Below are 24366 nucleotides of genomic sequence, written 5' to 3'. Positions count from 1 at the left end.
GGGTGGGTTATGAGATCAGAGTTGATTAAAGCAAAAACTGAACTAGGCTTATCACATGGTTCAAGCCCGTTATCAGGCCCAAACCAGCAGAGGTCTACACTGAATGTGGATTGTCTGAAGTTGAGCAGTCTGCAACTGCGCATTTCAGTTGAGGCCCAGATTTATATGTACCACATGACATGTACCAGTTCAGGGGAAATGTTAAAATTGCTTGTTGCACCAAATGTGGATTGTCTGAAGTTGAGCAGTCTGCAACTGCGCATTTCAGTTGAGGCCCAGATTTATATGTACCACATGGCATGTACCAGTTCAGGCGAAATGTTAAAATTGCTTGTTGCTCTTTACTTAGGTGCAGGTTTTCTGGCTTAATTAACTTGTTCCTCTTTTTTTGGTATTTTTACTTGCTTAATCTTTGTTTTATTTCTCTTTTGATTTCATATCTTCTGAAAATGCTAGTCCCTGCCTTTTTTTGATAAAACATGAATAATATGCTTAGAAATTTGCCCTATTCTGCAGTTACAATTCTATCTTACAGATGAAGTTCATATTTTTTATGTTTTTCTTCTTTTGTACAGAAAAGTTTAGGAGTTCAGAATTTCAGAAGACATCAGAGAATGTTGCTGTCACAATTGGTGCCACTTGGAATGAGCGAATGAAGGCTTATGTTGAAGCTGGGTACAGACATCACCAACAAAGTGTACAAAATATATCTAACTGTAAGTTGCTACTTGCCACATAAACTAAACAGGGCCAAAGTTGTTTCAATAACTACTGAAGGTATACAATTACTGTATGTTTCAGTATAAATCAAGAACTGAATATATTTTTCCATATGAAGTTGCTTTAATGGTGCATCATAACTGAAGATAATCAGCAACACATGGCGTAATTGGCACAAAAATTATCAAACATATCTGATCAGCCATGTTGAAGTTGCTTTAATGGTGCATCATAACTGAAGATAATCGGCAACACTTGGTGTCATTGGCACAAAAATTATCAAACATATCTGATCAGCCATGTTGATGTGTTAGCCAAGCGTTTGGCATGGTTGCCTTGATACATGACTACGTCTTTGTAGAATGGTATATTCCAACCATGCCAATCGGAAAACAATTCCTTGTTTGATGCAACCACAAAAGTGAATCATAGATATTTCAGTGTTTCTTATTACATACATAACTATATCAAATGATGCAAAGACTAGACATCTTGGATTATTTGTACAAATAACTTAATCATGACCTTGGAAACTATATCCTTTCGCAGAAGATCCATCAGATTCATATCCAAATGCATAACAATTTAGAGACTGAGAATTGAGATATTTCTCTTACGGAGATGGATATTAACTTGTTCATGTAAATTCAAACATATAATTTCAGCAAAAAAGCTTGAACACATGATAATAATATGTGGCTCTAGTAACCAGTAACCACAGGTCAAAAATGCTACTGTCATTCCTTCCCTTTGTCAACACTGTGGTTATTTGCTTATTCCAATTATTGAAACAAAATCTAGGGATGTTTCAGTTTCCAAAAGTGGAACAAGACGGTGATCCGATCCAAGAGGTTCCAAGCAATATGGGGTTTGGGGAAGGTTAATTAATGTACAAAACTTTATCCTTGCAAGCAAGGATTGATAAACCAAAGCGTACCACTCGGTATGGGCGGTATGCACTAGTCTGACAGAGGACCTATACGAGTGGTTGTTAGGATCCCTTTATTTTCTAAGCTTTTGAATAATGTTTTGTTGAGTTTTTTTAGTTTGGTAAGAGTCGGATAGGGGTTTATTTAATATTTATTTATTATCAAGAGTCCAAGTCCTGGTGGATTTTGTGTGGAATTCTATAAATAGGGATGTATTTGTTTCTTTTAACCTATCAATGAAATATTATCTAGTCTTTTGACAAACCCTAGGAGGCCGATCCCCTCGAAGTGATCAAGGAGGTCGATCCCCTCGAAGCAATCATCCATTTTTTCCCTCTTCTTCTACGATAAAACCCCAGGGGTCTTATCATTTGGTATCAGAGCAACGATCCTCGGTGTTCTTATTGTAATTTCTCACAATACTTCGTCGTAGCCATCATCATAAAAAAAAAAAAAACAGAGAAAAGAAGAAGTCGGGGTCCTCAGCAGCCTTTGTTTCCTAACCGCGGTCCTCGACATCTCTACAATCGCCTCAGCCACGCCTCCATCGGAGACAGCACTACCAGCATCTCCTTCCAGCAGTGCGCCTTCCAGCCCTTAGCAGTTGCTGCGCCTCCTAGCCGAGAGCAGCGTGAGGGCAGTGCACCTCCCAGCCCGCTTGAGCGAGAAAGGGCCGTTGCCGTTGTTCCCGGCCAACGAACCACCCCCCTCGCCACGCTTAGCCTCTACGACCCTTTGCTACTTCTCGTCCTCGGCGACACTGCTCCTAGTCGCACCGTCACTGTTGCCTCTCAACCTCGGTAGCAACCTTCCCTCCTCGCAACAACCGAAACAAGGAAACCACCCACCCCCACCCCCCCGCATCCTCACACCTTCTGTCATAACCATCGATCATCGTTGCTTCCTTCTCCCTTCGATATCGTCATCGGCAGTAGCTGCCACAACCTGAAACAAAGAATTATTTCCAATCGTGCCGCCAACGCTGCTCCTAGCGTCTCATCCCGCGGTGCCTCCCAGCCTCGGTAGCAATAGCCTCCTAGCCTCGGTAGCGGCAGCCTCCCAACCTCGGCAACAGCAGCCTTCCAGCCTCCCAGCCTCGGTTGTAGCCCTGACAGCTACTCCCAACCGTGTCGCCATCATTGTCTCCCAACCACGCCCTTAACACTGCCTCGGGCCGACGTCACTGAAAATTGCACTGAATAGGCAGTGCTGATGCCCTTGACCAGACATTAGAAATAAGAACTGGGGATTACAGATCTGCAGTCTTACGTAATGGCTATCGACAACTCAGTGAAAGCCCAATTAAAAGCCTTGGAAACCAGAATTGAGAATCGACTACAAGAAACCCTTAACAATTTCAAAAAGAGTTTATTGGAGAGCTTCAACAAGTTTCAACAACATGAAAGTTCAAGTCTTACATTGAATCGATCTGGAGACACAGGAAAAAGGAACCAAGAACAGGACACAAGCTACCCACGCATGAAGTTGGAATTTCCAAGATGGGAAGATGGAGATCCGACTTGTTGGATCTCTACGGCAGAAAATTTTTTTCGTTTTCACAGAACCCTAGAAAAATCTACGATGGAAATAACCTTAATCCAGCTAGATGGAGATGCAATCCAATAGTCTGATTAGTACAAAACTTGCCATGGGGTTCCCTCGTGGGAGCAATTCAAGAGAGGACTTCTTATTCGTTTTGGGCCATCCGAATACGAAAATATTGATAGGCAGCTCGTCAAAATTCGTCAGACTTCCATAGTGTTAGAATATCAGAGCAGATTTGAACGATTGTTAAATCAAGTCAAAGATTGGTCCGAACGACAACTAGTGGGTACATTTATCGAAGGACATAATCCAGATATCCGGTGTGAAGTTAAAGCTCGCCAACCCTACACTATGACAGCTGCAATATCATATGCACGTTTACATGAGAAAAAAATCAACAGGGAAAATCGTCGAAACATAAGTGACAACAAACAGATGATCAACAAGCCACTCGCCCCATCTATTCCCAATCGGAACCCTAACACCCGAAGACAAACCCGAGAATAACTTAAGGAAAGATTAGCAAAGAGTTTGTGCTGACATTGTGATGAAAAGTGGAGTAGGGAGCACCGATGTAAACAAGGGCAACTTCTGATGATTGAACCAATTGGGGAAACAAGGGCAACTTCTGATGATTGAACCAACTGGGGAGGAATCAGAAGCTAACAATGTGGACTCGGATCATGAAGGTATGGATTCTGATGAAGATGTTGGACCTATCATACATACAGTGCATGCATTAGTCGGCTACTCTAACCCGCAAACTATGAAAGTTGGAGGAACTTTGAAACATCAGCATGTTATAGTTTTAATTAATACTGGCAGCACTAACAATTTTATGGACAGTAAAGTTGTTGACCGATTGGCTTACCATATTGAAGGTTGTAACAAATTCGAAGTAAAGGTCGCTGATAGACAAATTTTAACTTGTGATAGCAAATGTTCGAAGATAAAGTTGATTATACAGGGCCAAGAGTTGCTTGTGGACTTCTTTTTGCTACCCTTGGAAGACTTCGAAGTGGTGCTTGGAATTGAATGACTATCAACCTTGGGTGATGTTTCTTGGAATTTTTCTAGACTAATCATGAAGTTTTTTATTAATGGAAAGCAGGTGATCTTAAAGGGAAGACGTGGAAGTAAGGTCACAACTACCACTAGCTATCGGATGGAGAGAGTTCTTCAGGAGACTACAATGACTACTACACCGAAAGGTCGACCTATTGCTTACACTATCAAGGAATGGAGACCGCACTTACTTGATCAATGGGTTGTGATGCGCTGCAAATACCCTGTGATTGAAGTGCTGAAAGAGAAACTCCCCGAGTTTGATGTTGCTCAGCCTTGAGGACAAAATTGATTTGAAGAGGGAGGAATTGTTAGGATCCCTTTATTTTCTAAGCTTTTGAATAATGTTTTGTTGAGTTTATTTAGTTCGGTAAGAATCGGATAGGGGTTTATTTAATATTTTATTTATTATTAAGAGTCCAAGTCCTGGTGGACTCTAGGTGGAACTCTATAAATAGAGATGTATCTGTTTCTTTTAACCTATCAATAAAATATTATCTATTCTTTTGACAAACCCTAGAAGGTCGATCCCCTCGAAGTGATCAAGGAGGTCGATCTCCTCAAAACAATCATCCATTTTCTTCCTCTTCTTTTACGATAAAACCCTAGGGGTCTTATCAGTGGTACATTGGTACACCCCAGTGTACCACCGTATGCTGATAAGCTCGGTAAGTATTGTATCGACAGCCGGTCGGTACATCGGAATGGACCGGTAATACGAACCATGCTTGCAAGTAGATGGTTTTGTGACTTCGACTCTGCTCATTTAGTTTGCCAAGAAGCAAACATAGTGTGGTTCGCAAACAAGCCTACAAAATACTTGAGCAAGAAAACTAAATATGCTAGAGCAGAATCACTACTTGTCTGAAATTGTGATGTATGCTATGAGATGATGCTTTCAGACAAATTTTAGTCGATTAGAGCTTGTTGCCATTAGTTTTTGTTATAAAGAGAACTAATGTTATACGAGCACAATGAAGTGTTTTCCCATTTGCTACCCATAAGAAGTGTGGTTGCTGTCAGGTTTCTCTTGGAGATTGAGCGAAAGAAAGTGTAGCATTGGCTAAATGGGTCATTGAACCTCAAGTCTAGCTGTAGTATATTTAATAAATTTATAAAACAAGATGAGCAAGTCTTAGCAACTCACAGATGAGACCTAAAATAACATAGGACATGATGTCTTGGTACAAAGTTTAATGTAGGATATGATGCAAGGTGAAGCTCATAGAGCAAAGAAGATATATATACTTTTTTTGAGGGTAATAATGATGATTGAGAAAAGAGGGATAAAAATCTATTAAATAATTTATTAATAGAAAATGATAAATACTTGACTCCCTCTAACTTAAAGATTGACTCTCCAGGATAAGACCTCACCTTTGTATGTCTTGCACATGGTCGATTAAATTAGTTTCAAGGAAGAAGATTTCTTATTATGTTCATAACTTCAAACATCATAACGTAACATGAGAAAAAGAGAAGAGACTAACTATATTTATAGAATATATAATTGTTTTTACTTTAGATGAAATAAACTAAGTAAATATTAGAAATAAATTTTAGATTTGTTTTAGTCATTTTTTCTCTCCACTTGAAAAACTTATAAAAATTATAGCTAATCATTTATTGGGTAAAGATGTACTCCAAATTTGCTTACAAGATAATCTGAATTTAAATAGGCGCTTGGGCGCTTGGCTAGGCGCTCTGTGACGCAAGGCCTGAGCGACTCGTGTGTGGACCAGGCAATGTGCCTTAACGAGGCGCGACCTAGGCGCTCGCCCAAACCCAAGCGTCAGGCGCTTTGGGTGAGCACTCGGTTCAAATAAGCCAATTGAACCAGACTTTTAACCGATTCAAATAAGTTACGTTCGGTTCAATAACGCGGTTACTTACCCCCTGTGCAACCCCGAGCCAACCCTCGTGCTGCTTTTGCCTCCGTCGCCGATGCTTTTTTCCATTGGCTTCGTCGTAGACGCAACGGACTGAGCCTTCCTCTATAAAAAGAGTAAGTTGATTAATTTGAAAGCATAGAGAAGTCCTAACATCTCGTAAAGAAGGAAGCGTTACAAGTAATTTAGCAAACACTTTGAGTGCAAGAGAGAAAAGAGAGGAAGGAGAAAACAAGGACTTTATAAGGCAAAACAAATAGTTGCAAGTCTACAAATGACTGCTCATCGGGTGTCGGGCGTGATGGCAAATTTCCCGTCAAGTTAACGTGCGAACTTGTGTATACCGATCAACGCCCAACACTATCTCGAAGCCCCATCCACCCCTATGCCACTTGGGGGGGTTCTAGGGGTTTGAGATGGTTGACATTGCACGCGGTTGCGATCTGTAAAAAACAAACCGTGGCACACGAAAATGGAGCCATTTTAGGACAGTTTTGCTTAGCATGGTGAGCGGTCGCACTGCAATGCTACAAACTATTCTTGCTTACATTTTTCTAGAAAAACACACAAAACCAAGGCAAAATATGCTGCCAAGCATCTGTACAAGCATGCAAAAGCGATGAACAGTTCATTGAGCGAAGATGTTGCGAGTAATCGATGACCGTTCGTGACATTCTCCTCCACTTAAACTATCGACACCCTTGTCGACGCTTGCTGGTAGGCTTTGATGATTGCTTTTTAATGTCGTAGGGCATCTTCAGGCTCTCAACTAGCTTCTGTTCAAGGAAGCTTTCGCCACTTCACCAGGTATTTGGTTTGCTCCGCTTCGTTGGGTAGCTTTGTCTTGCGATCTGCTAAAATGGTTTCAACTCACTTCTAGTACGAGGCTCTAGTGTGGGGTAGCCGAGTTGGAACACTTCGGGAAGCATCTTGCGGATCTGAGTGGTAGGCTTTCAAGTTGTTTGCTTGGAAGACATTGTGAATTTTAAACCACGTCGACATTTGCAACTTATAGGAGACTTTGCCTACCCTACTGATAATTGAGAAGGGTCCTTCGTATTTGCGCACAAATCCCTTGCGCACTTTTTGCCTAAAGAACTGGAGTGATGTTGGTTGGAGCTTTACCAACACTAAGTCGTCAACTTTAAACTCCTGTGGTTGCCTTCCTAAGTCTACCCACTTCATCTTTTTGGCCGCATTCTCCAAGTAAGCCCATGTAATATCTGCATTTCGGTGCCATTCCTTCGCAAAGTAATATGCTGACGGACTACTCCCAGTATAACCGATCGCCAAGGCGTGAGGAGTCGATGACTACTGTCCCGTAATGATCTCGACGGGGCTCTTGTTGGATAGAAAGCTCTGCTGCAAGTTGTAGGAGAATTGGACAATGTCCAACAGTTTCACCCAATCCTGTTGGTTAACATTATGTAGTGCTGAAGATATTGCTCAAGGAGCAAATTTAGTCTTTTAGTTTGGCCATTTGTTTGGGGGTGGAGGCTTGTGGAGAAGTATAACTTGGACCCTAGCAATTTGAATAGCTCGGTCCAGAATTGCCCTAATAACTAAGCATCTTGATCACTGATGATTTTGTGCGGGACCCTCCAATACTTCACCACATTCTTCATTATCAACTTGGCCGCCTTATCTGCTAAACAGTGTAGGGGTGCAGCAATGAATGTTGCATTCTTTGAAAATCGATAAACCACCTCGAGTATCGATCTGAGTCCCCTTACTACCGGCAAGTTTGATATGAAGTCTAAGAAAATGCTCTCCTACGACCTTTTTGGTATGGGCAACGACTCCAAAAGTCCCATCGGCTTCCGCTGCTCTACCTTATCTTGTTGGCAAGTAAGGCACATTCGAACATATTCCTCCACATAAATCCCCATCTTCGGCTAATAGAAGGCCCTCTCCACGAGAGCCAATGTTCGGTGAATGCTTGGATGTCTAGCCCAAATGGAATTATGACACTCTCAAGAGTTCACGCCTCAAATTGTTTGCTCGAGGAACATAAACCCTATTTCCTTTGGTGTAGATGAATTCCTCCTGGACTCAAAATCATCGTGCCTTGCCTTCTTTGATTAGTTGCATCAGGGTTATTGCTTGGGGATTATTGTGCAGTCCATTCCTAATCTTGGAAAGGAAGTTGGAGTGCAACTGACTTACTTGGCCTCCGCCTTCCAATTGCATGGCATTCCCCAGCTCCACTTTCCGACTCAACGTATCGACCACGATATTTGCTCTTCCGGGCTTGTACTTCATTGCCATATCAGACTCAGCCAGGAAGTCATACCATCGTGCTTGCTTTGGGGAGAGTTTCTTTTGAGTATGTAACTCAAAGCGATGTTGTCCGTCCTTAGCATAAATCGTGATCCGAGAAGGCAGTGCCGCTAAACTCATAGACAATAGATCACCACTGTCATCTCCTTCTCGTGCACTGGATACCACCGCTCGATCTCGTTGAGCTTGCAGCTCTCGTAGGCCACCAGGTGACCCTCATGCATGAGTACTCCCCCAATAGCGAAGTCTGAAGCATTTGTAGGGACTTCAAAAGGCTTCCTATAGTTCGGCAATTTGAGTATCAATTATTCCAACATAACAGTTTGTAGATCTTGGAATGCTACTTTGCATTTGTCGGACCATCGCCAAGGCTGCTCCTTTAGCAATTTCGTCAGTGGAGCTGTGCGCTTCGAATATCCAGCTGATAAAGCGTCGATAATAGTTAACGAAACCAAGGAAGGATCTCAGCTCCGGCAACTTCTTTGGTGTTTGCCATTTCGCCATAGCTTGCACCTTTGATTTATCCATCTAAATAGAACCATCGCCAATTCGGTGCCCCAAGAACAAAATCTCCGTCTGAGTAAAGTAGCACTTCTTCCTTTTCACGAACAAAGTGTTCTTCCTGAGAACCTTGAAAATTGTTTGAAGGTGCTCAATATGCTCCTCGAGCGTTTTACTGTAAACGACGATGTCGTCCAAGTAGACAACCACAAACTCGTCCAAATACTCCTTGAATAGTTAGTTCATGAGAGTGCAGAATGTGGTTGGAGCGTTGGTTAAGCTGAAAGGCATAATTAAGAACTTGAATGCTCCATACCTGGTCACGTAGGTAGTCTTCACTTCATTGCCTTAAACAATGCGTATTTGCTAATACCCTGACCGAAGGTCGAGTTTTGAGAAATACTTTGTTTTACCCCGTTGGTCGAACAAGTTACGATGAGCGCGATGGGGTACTTGTTCTTTACCGTTACCTTGTTGAGGGCTCAGTAGTCGACTCATAATTGGAGGCTCCCATCTTGTTTCTTTTGGAAGAGAATTAGAGCTCCAAATGGTGCTTTGGAACTACGGATGAGACCACTGCTTAGCAGTTCATCTAATTGCTTCCTGAGCTCTGCCAACTTTGGAGGGGCCATGTAGTATGGTGGTTTCACTAGATGCTTCAGTTCCTGCTCTAGCTCGATACGATGATCCACGCCTCTGCGTGGTGGTAGAGTTTTTGCCACCACAGTAGGTTCATGAATGACATTCTCATCAAATGTCGCCAGCTTAACAATGGCCACGAAAGTTAAATTCACCTTTTCGTACCCGCTTCTTCAGTTGTAATACTGATAGATATTGTGGGTCCTTGGTCCCTCCTTGAGAAACAGGAACCACGCAAGGGTTATTGCCTCTCATTAAACATAGGGAGTTTAGGAACGACATTGGCACAAACTTTGCCGCATGCATGAATTCCATTCCGAGAATCACTTGGAAGTTGTCCAGTGGCACCGCCATCATGTTTGTGCTTCCGCTCTATGTCCCAATCTTGATGGGCATTGCTTTTGCCAACTCAGAGATTCGCTTAGCCTCCGAGTTCACTGCCTTAGGTTTTTCTCCAAGTTTAGCCCAAGTTGCCTTGGTTCTCTATCGATAATGAAATTGTGGGTGGCACTTGTGTCCACCATCACACTATCACGGACAAAACTGTAAACAAGGTGTTTAGTGTAATGCTCATGTATGTCTATGTCTTTTGGTTTGTTCATGCTTTGCACAACATATAGAGAGATGGTCAAAGGCTTAACAACCCCAATTTAGTTGGGTTTGGTGGCCATTTTAGGCTTGTAAATAAAGGTTGTGTCATGTTGACACTTGTGGGAGATCTCAGTCTGTAGTGGACATTTTGGATCCTTTGCTGTGCGACCGCTCAGAGCTTGTGAAGTCTGTTTGTAATTTGCATTGGTTATGAAGTGTTTTCTGAAATGTTTGCTTGTGGATCCCGAGTGAGGCACTTTCTCTAACCCGTTTTATCTTTTGTAGGTCCTAAGGGATCATGAGAAGTTTCGAGGAGGCTGACCTTTGCGGACGGACATACAAGGGTGCCGCACGACTAGGCAAAACCAACTAAGTCCGTGACAGATGGTATTAGAGCGAGACAAGCACTTATAGAAACACTTGGCATGTAAACGTGGGGGACCTAGCGGGGCTGTGTTGAGGGCAGCTAGCACGTGCGACCGTTTGAGGGAAAAACGAGCATGAAGATGTAGGGAAAATGAGTCGCTTAGAGGAGCAGACATCTGAGATTGACATTTAGAGGAATGGCCAACCCTTCGCGCAAGAGGCATTACGAGGACAAGCAAGCTGGGAAGAATACCTAGTGCACAAAGGTTGGGATGGCTGAGTTTGAGCTACGGCTCAATGTTGGCAACCATACTTGATGGTGCTCAAGGCAAGTGAGGCACTTGATAAAGGATGAGCCCATGTAAGGTGGAATGAGTTGTTCAGCGACCGAAAGAGTTGTGCAAAGCTCATAGAAGTGAGGGAAATTGCTAACTCGAAGAATTCGGTACTCATGCAAAGGCTTGTATGCGAACGATGGAGTGTTCGTGGCCATCCCAAGGCGATCGAAACTCGGTGCTATGGAGCATTGAAACTTTCTCTTCAGCATGAGAAGGATACGTCTGTAGGAGGTTGAAGTGTGCAGCGAGTTCAACATGTTACTAGGCCTTGAGGGGCGCAGTGGGTACTGTATTGACGTGGAGTCGCAATCTAGCAAGTGTGTTTGTGGGAGGCAGAACAATACACAGTTTGTTCAACAGTGCGGAGTAGTCCAAGGGGATGGTGGTCTCCGAAACTTTTAGAGAGATGGAAGCGAAGAGAGAAGTTGCTCCAACGGGATAGATATCCAGGAGGGATAAGTCCCGACTCTCCAGAGGGAGAACCATGTGCAACGGACCGCACATGTTGAGGAGTAGCTCAAAAATAACTTCACAAAGCTCAACGGATCGAGCGAGCGGCGAGGAGTCGTCGCATGATCTCACTTTAGATAATGCATTGAGGAATGCATTGAGAGATCAAGTGGGGGAGCGATCCAAGGCAACACAAATGAAGACACACATAGAGTCGATATGGAGATCATGCTCAACGAAGGGCTGACCCGTGGAATGGTGGGCGCGAGGGCCACCATTAACTCAATGCAAAACGAGGAGCGGAGCAACTTAGGTGTAACTTGGCGAAGTACTCAAGCCGCATAAAGGTAGCTGACATAGAAGATGGAATATGGAGCGGAGGCACGGAGTTTTCCTTGGACAGAGATTAAGGACATGAACTCTTGCAGAGGCAAGAGCGGGTTCATGTCGTTCCATGGGTCCCTCATTCTGATGGAGCGAGCTCATCCTGCATGGTGCCAAAGTCGAAGGGAGCCTCGAGGCGCATGCACCTTACCTCAGAGAAGCATTTGACGGAGGAACTGAGGCGACTCAACTTGCGGAGGCGAAGTTGGGTTCAGAAAGCCTTGACACGGGGCAAGAGGACGTAGAGGCGGGTACTTTTGAAGAATATGCCACAGTGTTGCCATTCAACTTGCCATGTAGGGAGTAGTGCGCAGCGGAGATTGTGCTGCACACTAAAATTCATAACAAAATTTCATCAAGGAAATTAAAGTTTCTTGTAGATGTTCATTTTCAGTTAAAGTGATATAAATTCAACCCAAGAAATCTTCGTGAGGAGTCCCATGGCAAAAGTTTTGGTTCTTATAGGTCCACAAGAAAGAAACAAATATAATGCATGAACTTAATATTCTGCCAAATTTTGGCATTGGTCATGTTATCAACACAGAGAACTTAACATGTAATCAAAACTGTAAGATAATGTTTCAACTTACTTCCCTGGTACCTTATTTTGCCCCTTCACCTCTGTAACCTATTGCTTCCCCATCTTTACGAAACCTTTCAAGGAGAAGATAGACAATAGATTGTTGGGTATAACAAAATTCTTATCAAGTTGAAAGTGTGACCATATTCAAACTGCACTTGGACTACCAAGAAGGAATTATAGTGAATCAGCCCGAACTCTTTGAACACTTCTTTAGTATCCACTCATTGAGAATAAATGCTTTCCATATGATCAGGGACAATCTCAACAACACACAACAGAATTGTTTAACCTTTATTGAAGGGCTTTTTGAAGCCTCAAAACCCTATCTAGCCAAGCAAAGCCCTTTTCACAGCAGTCCACTTACCCCAATCCAAATACTACTAGGACTAGGATTAGGACTGCCCACACCCAAATAGGGGCATCCACAAGGAGAGGTTGGTGCCAACTCCTAATAGGAGTAGGAATCCCATGCATGAGCCCTAAAACAAGTCCTAAAGGCACTAGGACTTTCCAAGACATATGGCATTAAGACTCTCTAAGTCCTAATTGTTTTAGGATTCTCTTAAGTCCTAACCTAGTTAGGACTCCACCTCTTCCTCAGCTATAGAAGGAGGAGGAGAGACCCATCTAAGGCATCCCAAGGGAAACCAAGAATCCTCTAGCAAGTGCCTAGTTGGCCCTAGTTTTTCCAGTCTTAGAAGAGAGAAGAGAAGAGAGGAGAAGAGAGAGAGGAGGAATTTGGCAAGGTATAGCCAGTCCTTCCAACCGTAGCCTTTTTCTTCGCATTTCAATAGTCAAGGCTTTGCATCAAGCTCCGCCCAGCTGCTATGAGAAGCCTCAAAGCCTGTTGCCTGCTGTCCAAACCTTAGGAGGAGGTTCCAATAGCGGAAACCGATAGCAATACACAAACTATCGAGAGTGCCCAGGTGCTGTCCAAAGACAACCTACGTTCTTACACATTTATAAGTCTTTTATCACGCTTTTATTTCATTACATTAAGTATTGTAGTTGGCACTTTAGCTTTATAAGCAATAGATGTTGTTTTCTTTTGGTTTTATGTTTGTTTCTTAGTGATAGTTCTCTCATTTGTCAAAACTTTCATTTAAAAGGTGATATCGAGTCGACGGTTCGTCTAACCCAAACCTCATACTGATCACCATAGAGGAAAAAATGATAAAAATCAAGGCAATTAGATTCCTTTGAATTGAACTTTTATTTAGGTTGGTTGAACCTTTTTTTCAATCTTTACCTTTTTCATAAATTTTAATAGCTGATTTTGCTAATTATATAGTTTGCTATAGAGCAACATCTTCTATGTCCTTACTTTATTTATCTAGATTTTCAGGGATAAAGAGAAGAGGAAGCCAAAAAAAGAAAAGAAAAATTTTGGACAATTGAATTTTTTGGGGTTTAATTGAAAGAATTGTCCCATAATCATTAATGAATTTGCAAAAATAAAGTCTATATATCAATTGAATATTCTGTAAAATAAGAAGATTATTTACCAAAACAAAATTGAAAGTAATCTTCTCTAAAAAAAAGAAATTAGATGGATGAATCTTGATATAAGGGATATAATTTTTTATTGTAATTTTCATTATTATTATGTATTTTTCTTATTTCTAGGATGCCTGTAAAAAAGAGACGAGGGTTGTAATCTGGGTTATTGTAGATTGAATGATTTAAACTCTTTGTTCTCGCAATATGTGTGAGTAATGTGTGACCGTGTCTTTTTTTTTTTTTTCTCTGAGGCAAATTTGATGGATTTTGAGTAGATCCAATATATTATTTGATTCCTAGCTTCTCCACTTCGACCATCGTATCGTTTCTCTTTCACCATTATAACAGGTCATAAAGCCCTAGGGACTAGACCATACAATAAATTTGCTTCCTTATAACTTTCTTTTTGCCTTCACAAATCATTGAGACTCAAATTGCTAAGTATATGGTGTTACCAGAGCGACAGAACCATTGGTGACAAGGGGATCTGATACTTATTGAACATACTTTAATTGTATTTTTTTCTAAATTATTTTCCTATAAGTCAAACTGGTTTTCGGTGATTCCTCCCATTCGTTCTTTTATTTTCTTTCTATATCTAATCTTGAACCTTATCCGTATAAGTTGTCGTAGGTCACCAAAAAGTTATTTTCTTTGATAAACCCTTGGTGAAAGATCATATGTAGTATATCTTTAGTAGATCATTTTAATCTTCTTGTTATCCATGCTTGTGCAAGTGTTCAAGTTGAACCTCAAATACAAGTTGAGTACATGGCCACATTTGATTTCGTTTCCCTTTTATCTGATACCTTAATAGCTGAAATCTACCTTTGAAAGATAATCTTTCACCATCTTGAGAATCAAGGCATTACTATGACCTTAACATGTAGTTTAGTTTCTTGCGTGTTTCTGTCCACCTTTATGCCTCTGGTCAAGTGTCTTGACTATAGTCTTTATGCTATGGTCAAGGCATTATGCAAACTTTCACCATCTTTATGCAATCTTTTGGGAATCTGAAATAAGTATAATCTCACTGTTCTCTCTAACATTTAAAATGAATCACTTTTGTTAAAGTTATCTTCAAGTAATTAAGATATAGTTAGCATTCTTGAACTTTTGGCATTCGGCACCTCTCTCTCCTTCGATCCTGCTGTCAAGGTACCTGAGTTCTTTTGTTGCTTGCTGGATGTCTTCTGACATGACTTCCTAGGGTATGGATGGTCTCTTGTCATACTTCTTTTATAGTAAATGTTTAATTGCCCTTGTTTGATCTTTTTTTCTTTTCTACTTGTGCTCATAATTTCACATCCCTTGCAGTGCATTTATAAATTTTGAAATTTGTATATCAGATATTTTTTTGAGTGATTTTAGGTGTGAATGGATTCAGGGCTTTGAGATTTCTAATACTGTGTCATTATGATGTTGTCAAGAGACTCAAGACCATAACTTGTTTTATTGAATCTGCTTGTGTTAAGAACTTATGTGTTCTGGTGTAATATAAGAATCTCTTAGTTGTCTTAGAGGGGTAAATCCCAGGACTGACCAATTTTTTTGCTGTATCTAACCTACTTAAACTGCAAAGACTCGCTGTAACTTTGAATGGGTTCACAAGGTTATGTATTGATGAATGTGTTGCACAAGGAGTGCTGCATGTATGACTAATAACTCCATTGGATGATTAACATCCTAGCGTGAGTGCAAGGGTCTTGTTCTCCATTGCTATGGAGACCTTTGAAACTGAAGGGCCTCTTGATTGTCAGGGATTGATTTATAACAAGGCTATGGAAGACATGGTGGAGTTTCTGTAAAAATAAATTTGCATTTAGTTTGAAAATTGATGCTGTTTTCTTTTTATCTAGATTTTATGAAGTTCTTTATTAATTGCAATTTCTTCTCTTCTTATTTTTCCATGAAAATTTTCACAACAGTGCATATTTGCGTACAGGGGCTTCGAGACCATTTGAAGAAAGGTGATTCCTTGTCCCGTTATTATATAAAATCTGTGTATGTACCACAAATATGATCCCTATAACATAACATTTTAAAGCATAATCTTATTTTCATACTAAAATTTTCTAGATTTGCTACTGAACCAGGATCTCAACTTTATCTATTTGATCTATTTTAGTTTATCTATTTTTTAGCATATTTTTGAGTTATTTTTCTATTAATTTAACAATGATGGATATTTTTAGACTCATTTTTTCTTAAACACTCACTGTTGCAGTAGAAACTTTGCTCCATGAACTTGTTTGCCTAATGGAAGACGCCAATGGTGTCACACAAGCTGCAAATCAAAATATTTCAGCTCTTTTGGATGACACTCCTAGTGAAGAAATGCTGTGTCTGGTTCTTTCTTTCGAGGTAGACTGGTTACTTGATATCTTGCTAAGCAGTTTTCTCTTAATTAATTTTTAGAAGGTTACCTTGGATGAAGATTATGAAGATGATGACTATTGTCTACTTTTCTTTTGGACTAATAATGATTAGAAACGAAGTTTGTAATTTTGTACCCAGGTCACTTATTGATCAATGGCCAAACCGGTATGGGTCCCGTTAATGCCAACATACCAACACATGGTATGCTGGCATGTACCAAGGTACTGTTTCTGCCCGGGGAGGGGGGGAGAAAACAGGAAGGAGGCAAGGACGAGGAAGGAAGAAGAATGGAGAAGAATGAAGAAGGGAGAAGGAAGAGGAACAAGGGCGAAGAAAGAAGAGAAGGAGAGATGGAAATACCTAGATGAGGCAGTAGCCACGGACAATGGGAGGTAAACTGTGGACAGTGGACCATGTGATAGTGCAGAGAGGGAGAACACTGCATGACATCTAGGGTTCATGACTCTTCGCAAGCCCTGAAAAGGGCTGGTCAGGTTTGGTTTAATCATGTTAAAATAAAGAAACTCGGCCGCATGTTAGGAAGAAAAAAAAAAAAAAAAGAAGAAAAACGGGATGGAATTGCCTGAAATGGTGGCAGTCCACGTCTTACTTTGGGCTCGCACTTGTAGACCGGTTGGTATGAATTGAATCGGGCAAAATTGGATTCTCTGATTATAAGGTTATTAGGTAACAAAATTTTGTACATTTATTATTTGTTTTAACTTTTGTTGGTACATATGTATAAGCTTCAATGCTTGGTATTTGTACTCGAAATATCATGTTGAATCTCGGATTTTGATGATGAAATCAATTAATAAGTTTATGATCTAATTTGGATTTTGAGTGATGTAGGACCAGTTTCGATCAAGGAGTGGCAAATTGATTCAAGCAAGAGGAATCAAATGTTGGGCCAAAGTGAACATATCAGAAGATTGGACGTCGGGCCAAAGGATCGGTCGATTTGTCAGCAGTAGGTTTCGTGTCGTGAATTTGGGTATCAGACCAAAGGATCGGACATTGCACCAAGAAGATCGGAAGTTATGGGAGTCAATATGCCGATTGGGTAATACGCTGAAGGAGAGGACAATGCGTCGAAGGATCGGACGAAGTGCCAAATGAACCAATGACATGCCGAACAAAGGATTCATGCTTTATAATCATTTGTCTAAGATCGAAGTAATTTAGGGGGTTAATTGAGTTAGCTTTTGGTATAATTATGCTAACTCAATTAGGGGGCCAATTGAGCCTTAATTGGGATCGATTTGAGCTCATTGGGAGGCTCATTCAATGACCCAAAAGTTGGGTCAAGCAGTGGCACCGTTAGAACAGTCAGAACAGGCGATGGCATCGCCAAAACAAGCGGTGGAACCGCTTATGAGTTGGAAAACTCAAAAAACTCGATCTTCGAGACTGTAAGGCGGTGGTACCACTAGACTAGGTGGTGGTATCACCTAGTTGTCACGGACAAAACTATAAATAAGGTGTTTAATGTAATGCTCATATATGTCCGTGTTTTTTGGTTTGTTCATGTTTTACACAACATGTAGAGGGACGGTTGAAGGCTTAACAGCCCCAAGTTAGTTGGGTTTGGTGGCCATTTTAGGCTTGTAAATAAAGGTTGTCATATGGACACTTGTGGGAGATCTCGGTGTGTAGTGGACCATTTTAGATCCTTTATTGTGCGACCGTTCAGAGTTTGTGAAGTCTTTTTGTAATTTGCATTGGTTATGAAGTGTTTCTTGAAATAATTGCTTGTGGATCCCAAGTGAGGCGCTTTCTCTAACCAATTTTCTCTTTTGTAGGTCCTAAGGGACCATAGGAGGTTTCGGGGAGGTTGACCTTTCTAGACGGACATGTAAGGGTGTTGCAAGACTTAAGCAAAACCAGCTAAGTTAATGACAGATGGTATCAGAGCGGGACAAGCACTCATAGAAACACTTGGCATGCAAATGTGGGGACCTAACAGGGTTGCGTTGAGGGCAGCCAGGCACGTGCGACCGTTTGGGGGGGAAAACGAGCATGAAAATGTAGGGAAAAAGTCGCTTAGAGTGTTAGGATCGAGAGCACTAAGAGGGGGGTGGGGGGGTGAATTAGTGCAGCGGAAATCTTTCAGCAATTAAAAACGAGAGCTGTGTTCGTTCGATAAAAACTATTTTGATGCAAAAGCCGATTCTAAGATTACTTATGATTAAGTGCAGTTTACGTCTAAACACAGTTTGCGTCTAAGCGTAGTTTACGCAGTTTGCGTCTAAATGCAGTTTGCGTCTAAATGCAGATTGCGTCTAAGCGCAGTTTGCATCTAAGCGCAGTTTGCGTCTAAGCTCAGATTGCGTCTAAGCACAGTTTACGTCTAAGCGCAGTTTGCGTCTAAGCGCAGATTGCGTCTAAGCGCAGTTTGCAGTTATAAATGGAATCAAAACGTAAACGTAAACTGCAAAGAAACTCGTTCGTAAAAGCGCAGAAGACAGTTTGCAGTTATAAATAGAATCAAAACGTAAATGTAAACTGCAATGTAAAGATCGTACGAAAACACCGATTTACGTCTGAATGCAGATTCGGAAAGATCATAACTTAGAAACTTGTTCGTAAAAGCGCAGAGAGCAGTAGCTATGTAGGAGGTTTGCAGTAATGATAAAGTGCTCAAAATAAACACAAACCAGAGATTTAGAGTGGTTCGGTCAGTCTTGACCTACTCCACTTTTGGCTTCCTCCACCGATGAGGTTACCAACGTCAACTAGAGGCCTTCCTTCAATAGGCGAAGGCCAACTGCCCTTTTACAGTTTCACTCCTTTTGACGGGCTTAGGAGACAACCCTTACAGAACCTTTCTCTCCTCTCTTTACAACTCAAGACTTGAAGAACAGAAAGAGGAGAACTTTTGGACTTAACACAAATTTGAGCTCTTAGAATCACAGAAAAGATCAAGAATTCGGTGTAGGTCTGTATCTTTTCAGTGCTGAATGGGTGGGGTATTTATAGGCCCCAATCCAGTTCAAATTTGGAGCTCAAAACGATCAAATCCCGGAATTCCGGGATCAGGCGGTTGCACCTCCTGACTGGAGAGGTTGCACCGCCTGGCAGAGCTCGAAGACTGAGCCTTTGGGCGGTGCTACCTCTGTCAGGGGCGGTTGCACCTCTCTGCCAGAGCTCGAAGACCGAGCTCAGGCGGTTGCACCGCCTGACTGGAGAGGTTGCACCGCCTTGCAGAGCTCGAAACTTGAGCTCTGGCGGTGCTACCTCCTGACAGAGGAGGTTGCACCGCCCAGTCTCGCTCGGAGACTGAGCCCTGGGCGGTTGCACCGCCCAGTCTCGCTGGGAGACATAGCCTGGGCGGTGCTACCTCCCTGCCTGGGCGGTTGCACCTCCCACAGCAACCTGGGTCCGAATGGGCTGAACCATTCGACCCAATTTGAGTTCTTCAGGGGCCCAATTGCCCCAGGATTAAGCTAATGTGATTACCTCCCATTTCTAACTTAATCAAAGTGCTAACTACGATTATTTCCTAAGACATATTCTGCAGCTTGCTTCGGTACGTCACTCGCTTCTTCCGGCGAGTTTCCGGCGAACTTCCGTCGATCATCCGATGAACCCTCGGTGATGCTCCTGCGGACTTCCGGCAAACTCCTGGACTGCGACGATCCACTTGGCAAGTTCGGACGAGCTCCTTTGGCAAGCTTCTGGACTTCTCGGATTTGTTCCCGCAGAACCTCCGACGACTGTCCGAACTTCCATCGAGCTCTCGAACTCCCAACGTGATCATTGTCATGACTCCGGCGCAACTCCTGGTGCATGTCTTACTTTCATCGTAGTTAATCCTGCACACTTATCTCAACACATACATTAGACAACAAATGACAATTGACTTCATCATCAAAATCCGAGATTCAACAATCTCCCCCTTTTTGATGATGACAATCAATTGATAATGGAGTTAACCTTAACTCCCCCTGTCTTTATGCCATACTTCTTGAATTTAAAAACTTTATAAATTCAAGAGACATATTCCCATCATGATTCCTATCATAATATATCTCTTTGAAGATGATGTCAAGGCTTGACATACATTTTCAAATATAACAAGTTTGAATGATGGTTATTGTAGCAATTCATCAAATTGTAAGATATCGACATGTAAAGCTGTGAAGCAAGATTTTGATATCATTATATGATGTACACATTTCGAATATTTTAGCAAGTGTAGCATTGCATCACATGGTAAGATATCAGTTCGTACGATGCAAATTCTTGATACAGGGCATATGGCAATCATATATTTCTTGGTGATGCAAGTATGGCCTAATCATAGCATCAGTGATAGCAGCCATATCAACATCAGTAATAGCAACCATATCATTATCAGTGATAGCAGGTATGGCCTAATCATAGCATCAGTGATAGCAACCATATCAACATCAGTAATAGCAATCATTATCAGTGATAGCAGGTATGGCCTAATCATAACATCAGTAATAGCAACCATATCAATTCATATTTTTCTCCCCCTTTGTCATCAACAAAAAGCATGGTAGCATTATCAAAAAGCATGGTAGATGTGATTCCAGTAGGTTATCAAGCACATAAAGGAAGGCATGACACATATAATACTTTGAATATCTCTTCTCCTTGTTATGTTATAGTTCGTTGCTCGAAGGAGGAAACCCATTTTTCAAAAAGTTTTCATAAGAGTGTACAGGAAAATCCTATTTTTAGCATTCAAACCGAAAATAAGATGAACTTCTTACATGCATTCGGATATGAGTAAGCTACTGATTTTCAAAAACATTTGTCACATAATTTCCAACATGTTATTTGATCAAGTGATACCAAGGCATGTAATAGTAATCAATAACGTCCGAAAAATAATTTTAACTAGTTTAAGTATTCAGACACATCAACATTCCTAATTCTCTTCTTATGAAATCAAATTGTTCTTCACTTAGAGGTTTTGTAAAGATATCAGCTAGTTGATGTTTCGTATCAATAAATTCTATGATTACATCATGATTCGTAACATGATCTCGTATAAAGTGATGTCTGATGTCAATATGTTTTGTTCTTGAGTGTTGTATAGGGTTTTTTGTTAGGCATATTGCACTTGTGTTATCACATTTAATGGGAATATTTTTAAGATGAACTTTATAATCTTCTAAGGTATTTTTCATCCAAACAACTTGTGCACAGCATGCACTTGCTGCAATATATTCAGCTTCGGTTGTTGATAGTGCAACCGAGTTTTGTTTCTTAGATGACCAGGAAACAAGGGCATGTCCTAAGAATTGACATGTTCCTGATGTGCTTTTTCTATCTAATCTACAGCCAGCGAAGTCCGCATCAGCATAAGCAATTAACTCAATCTTCTCTGATTTTGGGTACCATAATCCTAGATTTGTGGTACCATTAAGATATCTGAGTATTCTTTTAACTGCTTTGAGATGAGATATCTTAGGGTTTGATTGAAATCTAGCACAAAGTCCTACACTGAACATTATGTCTGGTCTAGTTGCAGTGAGGTAAAGTAAACTTCCTATCATACCCCTATAGGTTTTTTGATCGAAGCTTTCTCCACATTCATCAATTTCTAACTTAGTGGAAGTGCTCATAGGAGTGTTAATAGCTTTTGAGTTATTCATATTAAACTTCTTTAGTAAACTCATAGCATATTTAGTTTGACTAATAAAGATGCCATTGCTTAGTTGTTTGATTTGTAGACCTAAGAAGAATGTTAACTCTCCCATTAGACTCATTTCGAATTCAAGACTCATAGTTTTAGCAAAGGATTCACAAAGAGATTCATTCGTAGTATCAACCTTGCCTTTTATGAAATTATTTTCAATAAGAAAAGAACTAAGTCTCTCATACCAAGCCCTTGGAGCTTGTTTTAAACCATAGAGAGCTTTAGTTAATCTAAACACATGATTAGGGAGACTATTATTTTCAAATCCAGGAGGTTGTTCAACATAGACTTCTTCGGAAATAAAACCATTAAGAAAAGCGCTTTTAACATCCATTTGAAATAATTTAAAATTATTACTACTAGCGTAGGCAAGGAGCATTCTTATGGCTTCCAATCGAGCCACAGGAGCGAAGGTTTCTTCATAATTGATACCTTCTTCTTGGTTGAAACCTTTGGCCACTAATCTAGCCTTGTTTCTAACCACGATACCATTTTCATCTTACTTGTTTCTAAAGACCCATTTAGTACCAATAACTAAATGGTCATTTGGCCTAGGAACAAGCGTCCACACCTCATTTCTCTCAAATTGATTCAATTCATCTTGCATTGCGATAATCCATGAATCATCTTTCATGGCTTCATCAACACATTTGGGTTCAATTTGGGAGAGAAAGGCGGCGTTGGCACAAAAATTTTTAAAAGAAGATCGTGTTTGAACCCCCTTTGATGTGTCTCCTAAGATTAGCTCCTTAGGATGAGCATCTACATACTTCCAATCCTTGGGTAAGGAAATCTAGGAAGTGGATGCATCCAAGTTGCTAGTTGGAGACGGGGTTGCGTTTAAATTCAAGGAATCAAAATTAACATCATCGTCAAGATCATTTTTCCTAATTTCGGAAATCTCATTGAAAACAACATGGATGGATTCTTCAATAATTAAAGTTCTTTTATTGAAAATACGAAAAGCTTTAGAAACCGAAGAATAACCAAGAAAGATTCCTTCATCAGATTTAGCATCGAATTTTTCTAAGTTATCCTTTTCATTTAAGATAAAACATTTACACCCAAAGACTTTAAAATATGAGACATTGGGTTTTTTGTTATTCCATAACTCATAAGGAGTTTTGGTGAGTAAGGGTCTTACTATAACTCTATTCAAAATATAGCATGTAGTGTTTACGGCTTCGGCCCAAAAATATTTGGGTAGGCTATGTTCATTCAACATGGTTCTTACCATTTCTTGTAGATTTCGATTTTTTCTTTCTACTACCCCATTTTGTTGAGGATTTCTTGGAGTAGAGAAGTTATGGTTGTATCCATTGATTTCACAGAATTCTTGGAAGTCATGGTTTCGAAATTCTCCACCATGATCACTTCTAATTGACGAAATCATAGAACCCTTCTGATTTTGAACAAGTTTACAAAACTTGGTAAAATATTTAAAGCATTCATTTTTTTGTTTTAAGAAGTAGGTCCATGTATATCTGCTATAGTCATCAACAATGACAAAGGCGTACTTGCTACCTCCAAGACTCGATGTAGAGATTGGTCCGAATAAGTCCATATGGATCAATTGTAAGGGCCTAGAGGTGCTTATTTGATTCTTAGCTTTGAAACTACCCTTAATTTGTTTACCTAATTGGCAAGCATCACATATATTATCTTTGATGAACTTGATATGAGGAATTCCTCTTACAAGTTCTCTAGATGATATTTGAGTGATTAGTTTCATGCTAGCATGACCTAATCTTCTATGCCATAGCCAAGCATCCTCATTCATAACCGCAAAACATATTTCATCACATAAATCATTGATGTCAATAGTGTATACGTTATTTTGTTTTAATGCAATCATAGACATGTTCTTATGTGGTTTTTCAACGATGCAAGCATTAGATTCGAATTTGACAGTGTATCCTTTATCACGTAATTGACTAATGCTCAAGAGGTTATGTTTTAAACCATCAACTAACAAAACATCTTCAATAAAGAAGTTGGATTTGTTACCTATGGTTCCTTTGCTAATGATTTTACCCTTGTTGTTGTCTCCGAAGGTGACATAGCCTTCGTCTATGCTAGTGAGCTTAGAGAATTGAGATGGATCTCCGGTCATATGCCTTGAGCATCCACTATCAAGGTACCATCTCTTGCTCCTAGCTTGCGATGGTGTGGGTTTCTACAAGAAAGGATGATTTTTAGGTACCCATTTGCTTTTGGGTGCCTCAAAGATAGATCTACATTGTTTATCATGTTGCATAGAGTTTATCATGGTTCCTTTAGGAACCCAAATCAATTTGTTTGGACTAATTTTCTTGAATGGACAATAATGCGTCTTGTGTCCAATTTTGCAACAAAAGTTACATTTTGCTTGGTGTTGAACATGTAAGATGGGGCCTTTTATAAAGGTGGTTGGATTTAGGTGAGGACTTCTCGCAAATCTAATTCCACTTCTTTTTGGAACGGGACCCTTGTTTGCAAGGATCATGTTCAATGACTTGCTACCAACCTCGAATTTCTTCAAGGTGTCCTTAAG

General features: G+C 40.6%; 1 protein-coding gene across 2 annotated transcripts in view; it reads left to right on the top strand.

Annotated features, from left to right (window-relative positions):
* Nucleotides 1-24366, top strand: part of LOC135624239 (uncharacterized) — a 37654-nt gene that overhangs the window by 5513 nt on the left and 7775 nt on the right. Inside the window, exons 4-6 of one of the 2 annotated variants that reach the window (XM_065127658.1) lie at nt 576-716; nt 15709-15750; nt 16008-16144. In XM_065127658.1, coding sequence (XP_064983730.1) covers nt 576-716; nt 15709-15750; nt 16008-16144 — 320 coding nt within the window. The remainder of the gene's footprint in view (nt 1-575; nt 717-15708; nt 15751-16007; nt 16145-24366) is intronic. The other variant, XM_065127664.1, reaches the window with a different exon arrangement.

The sequence above is a fragment of the Musa acuminata genome, chromosome BXJ1-3, assembly GCF_036884655.1.
Source record: "Musa acuminata AAA Group cultivar baxijiao chromosome BXJ1-3, Cavendish_Baxijiao_AAA, whole genome shotgun sequence".
Classification (NCBI taxonomy): Eukaryota; Viridiplantae; Streptophyta; class Magnoliopsida; order Zingiberales; family Musaceae; genus Musa; species Musa acuminata.
Note: the sequence above shows the minus strand (reverse complement) of the source record. Positions and strands in the feature narration are given on the sequence as shown.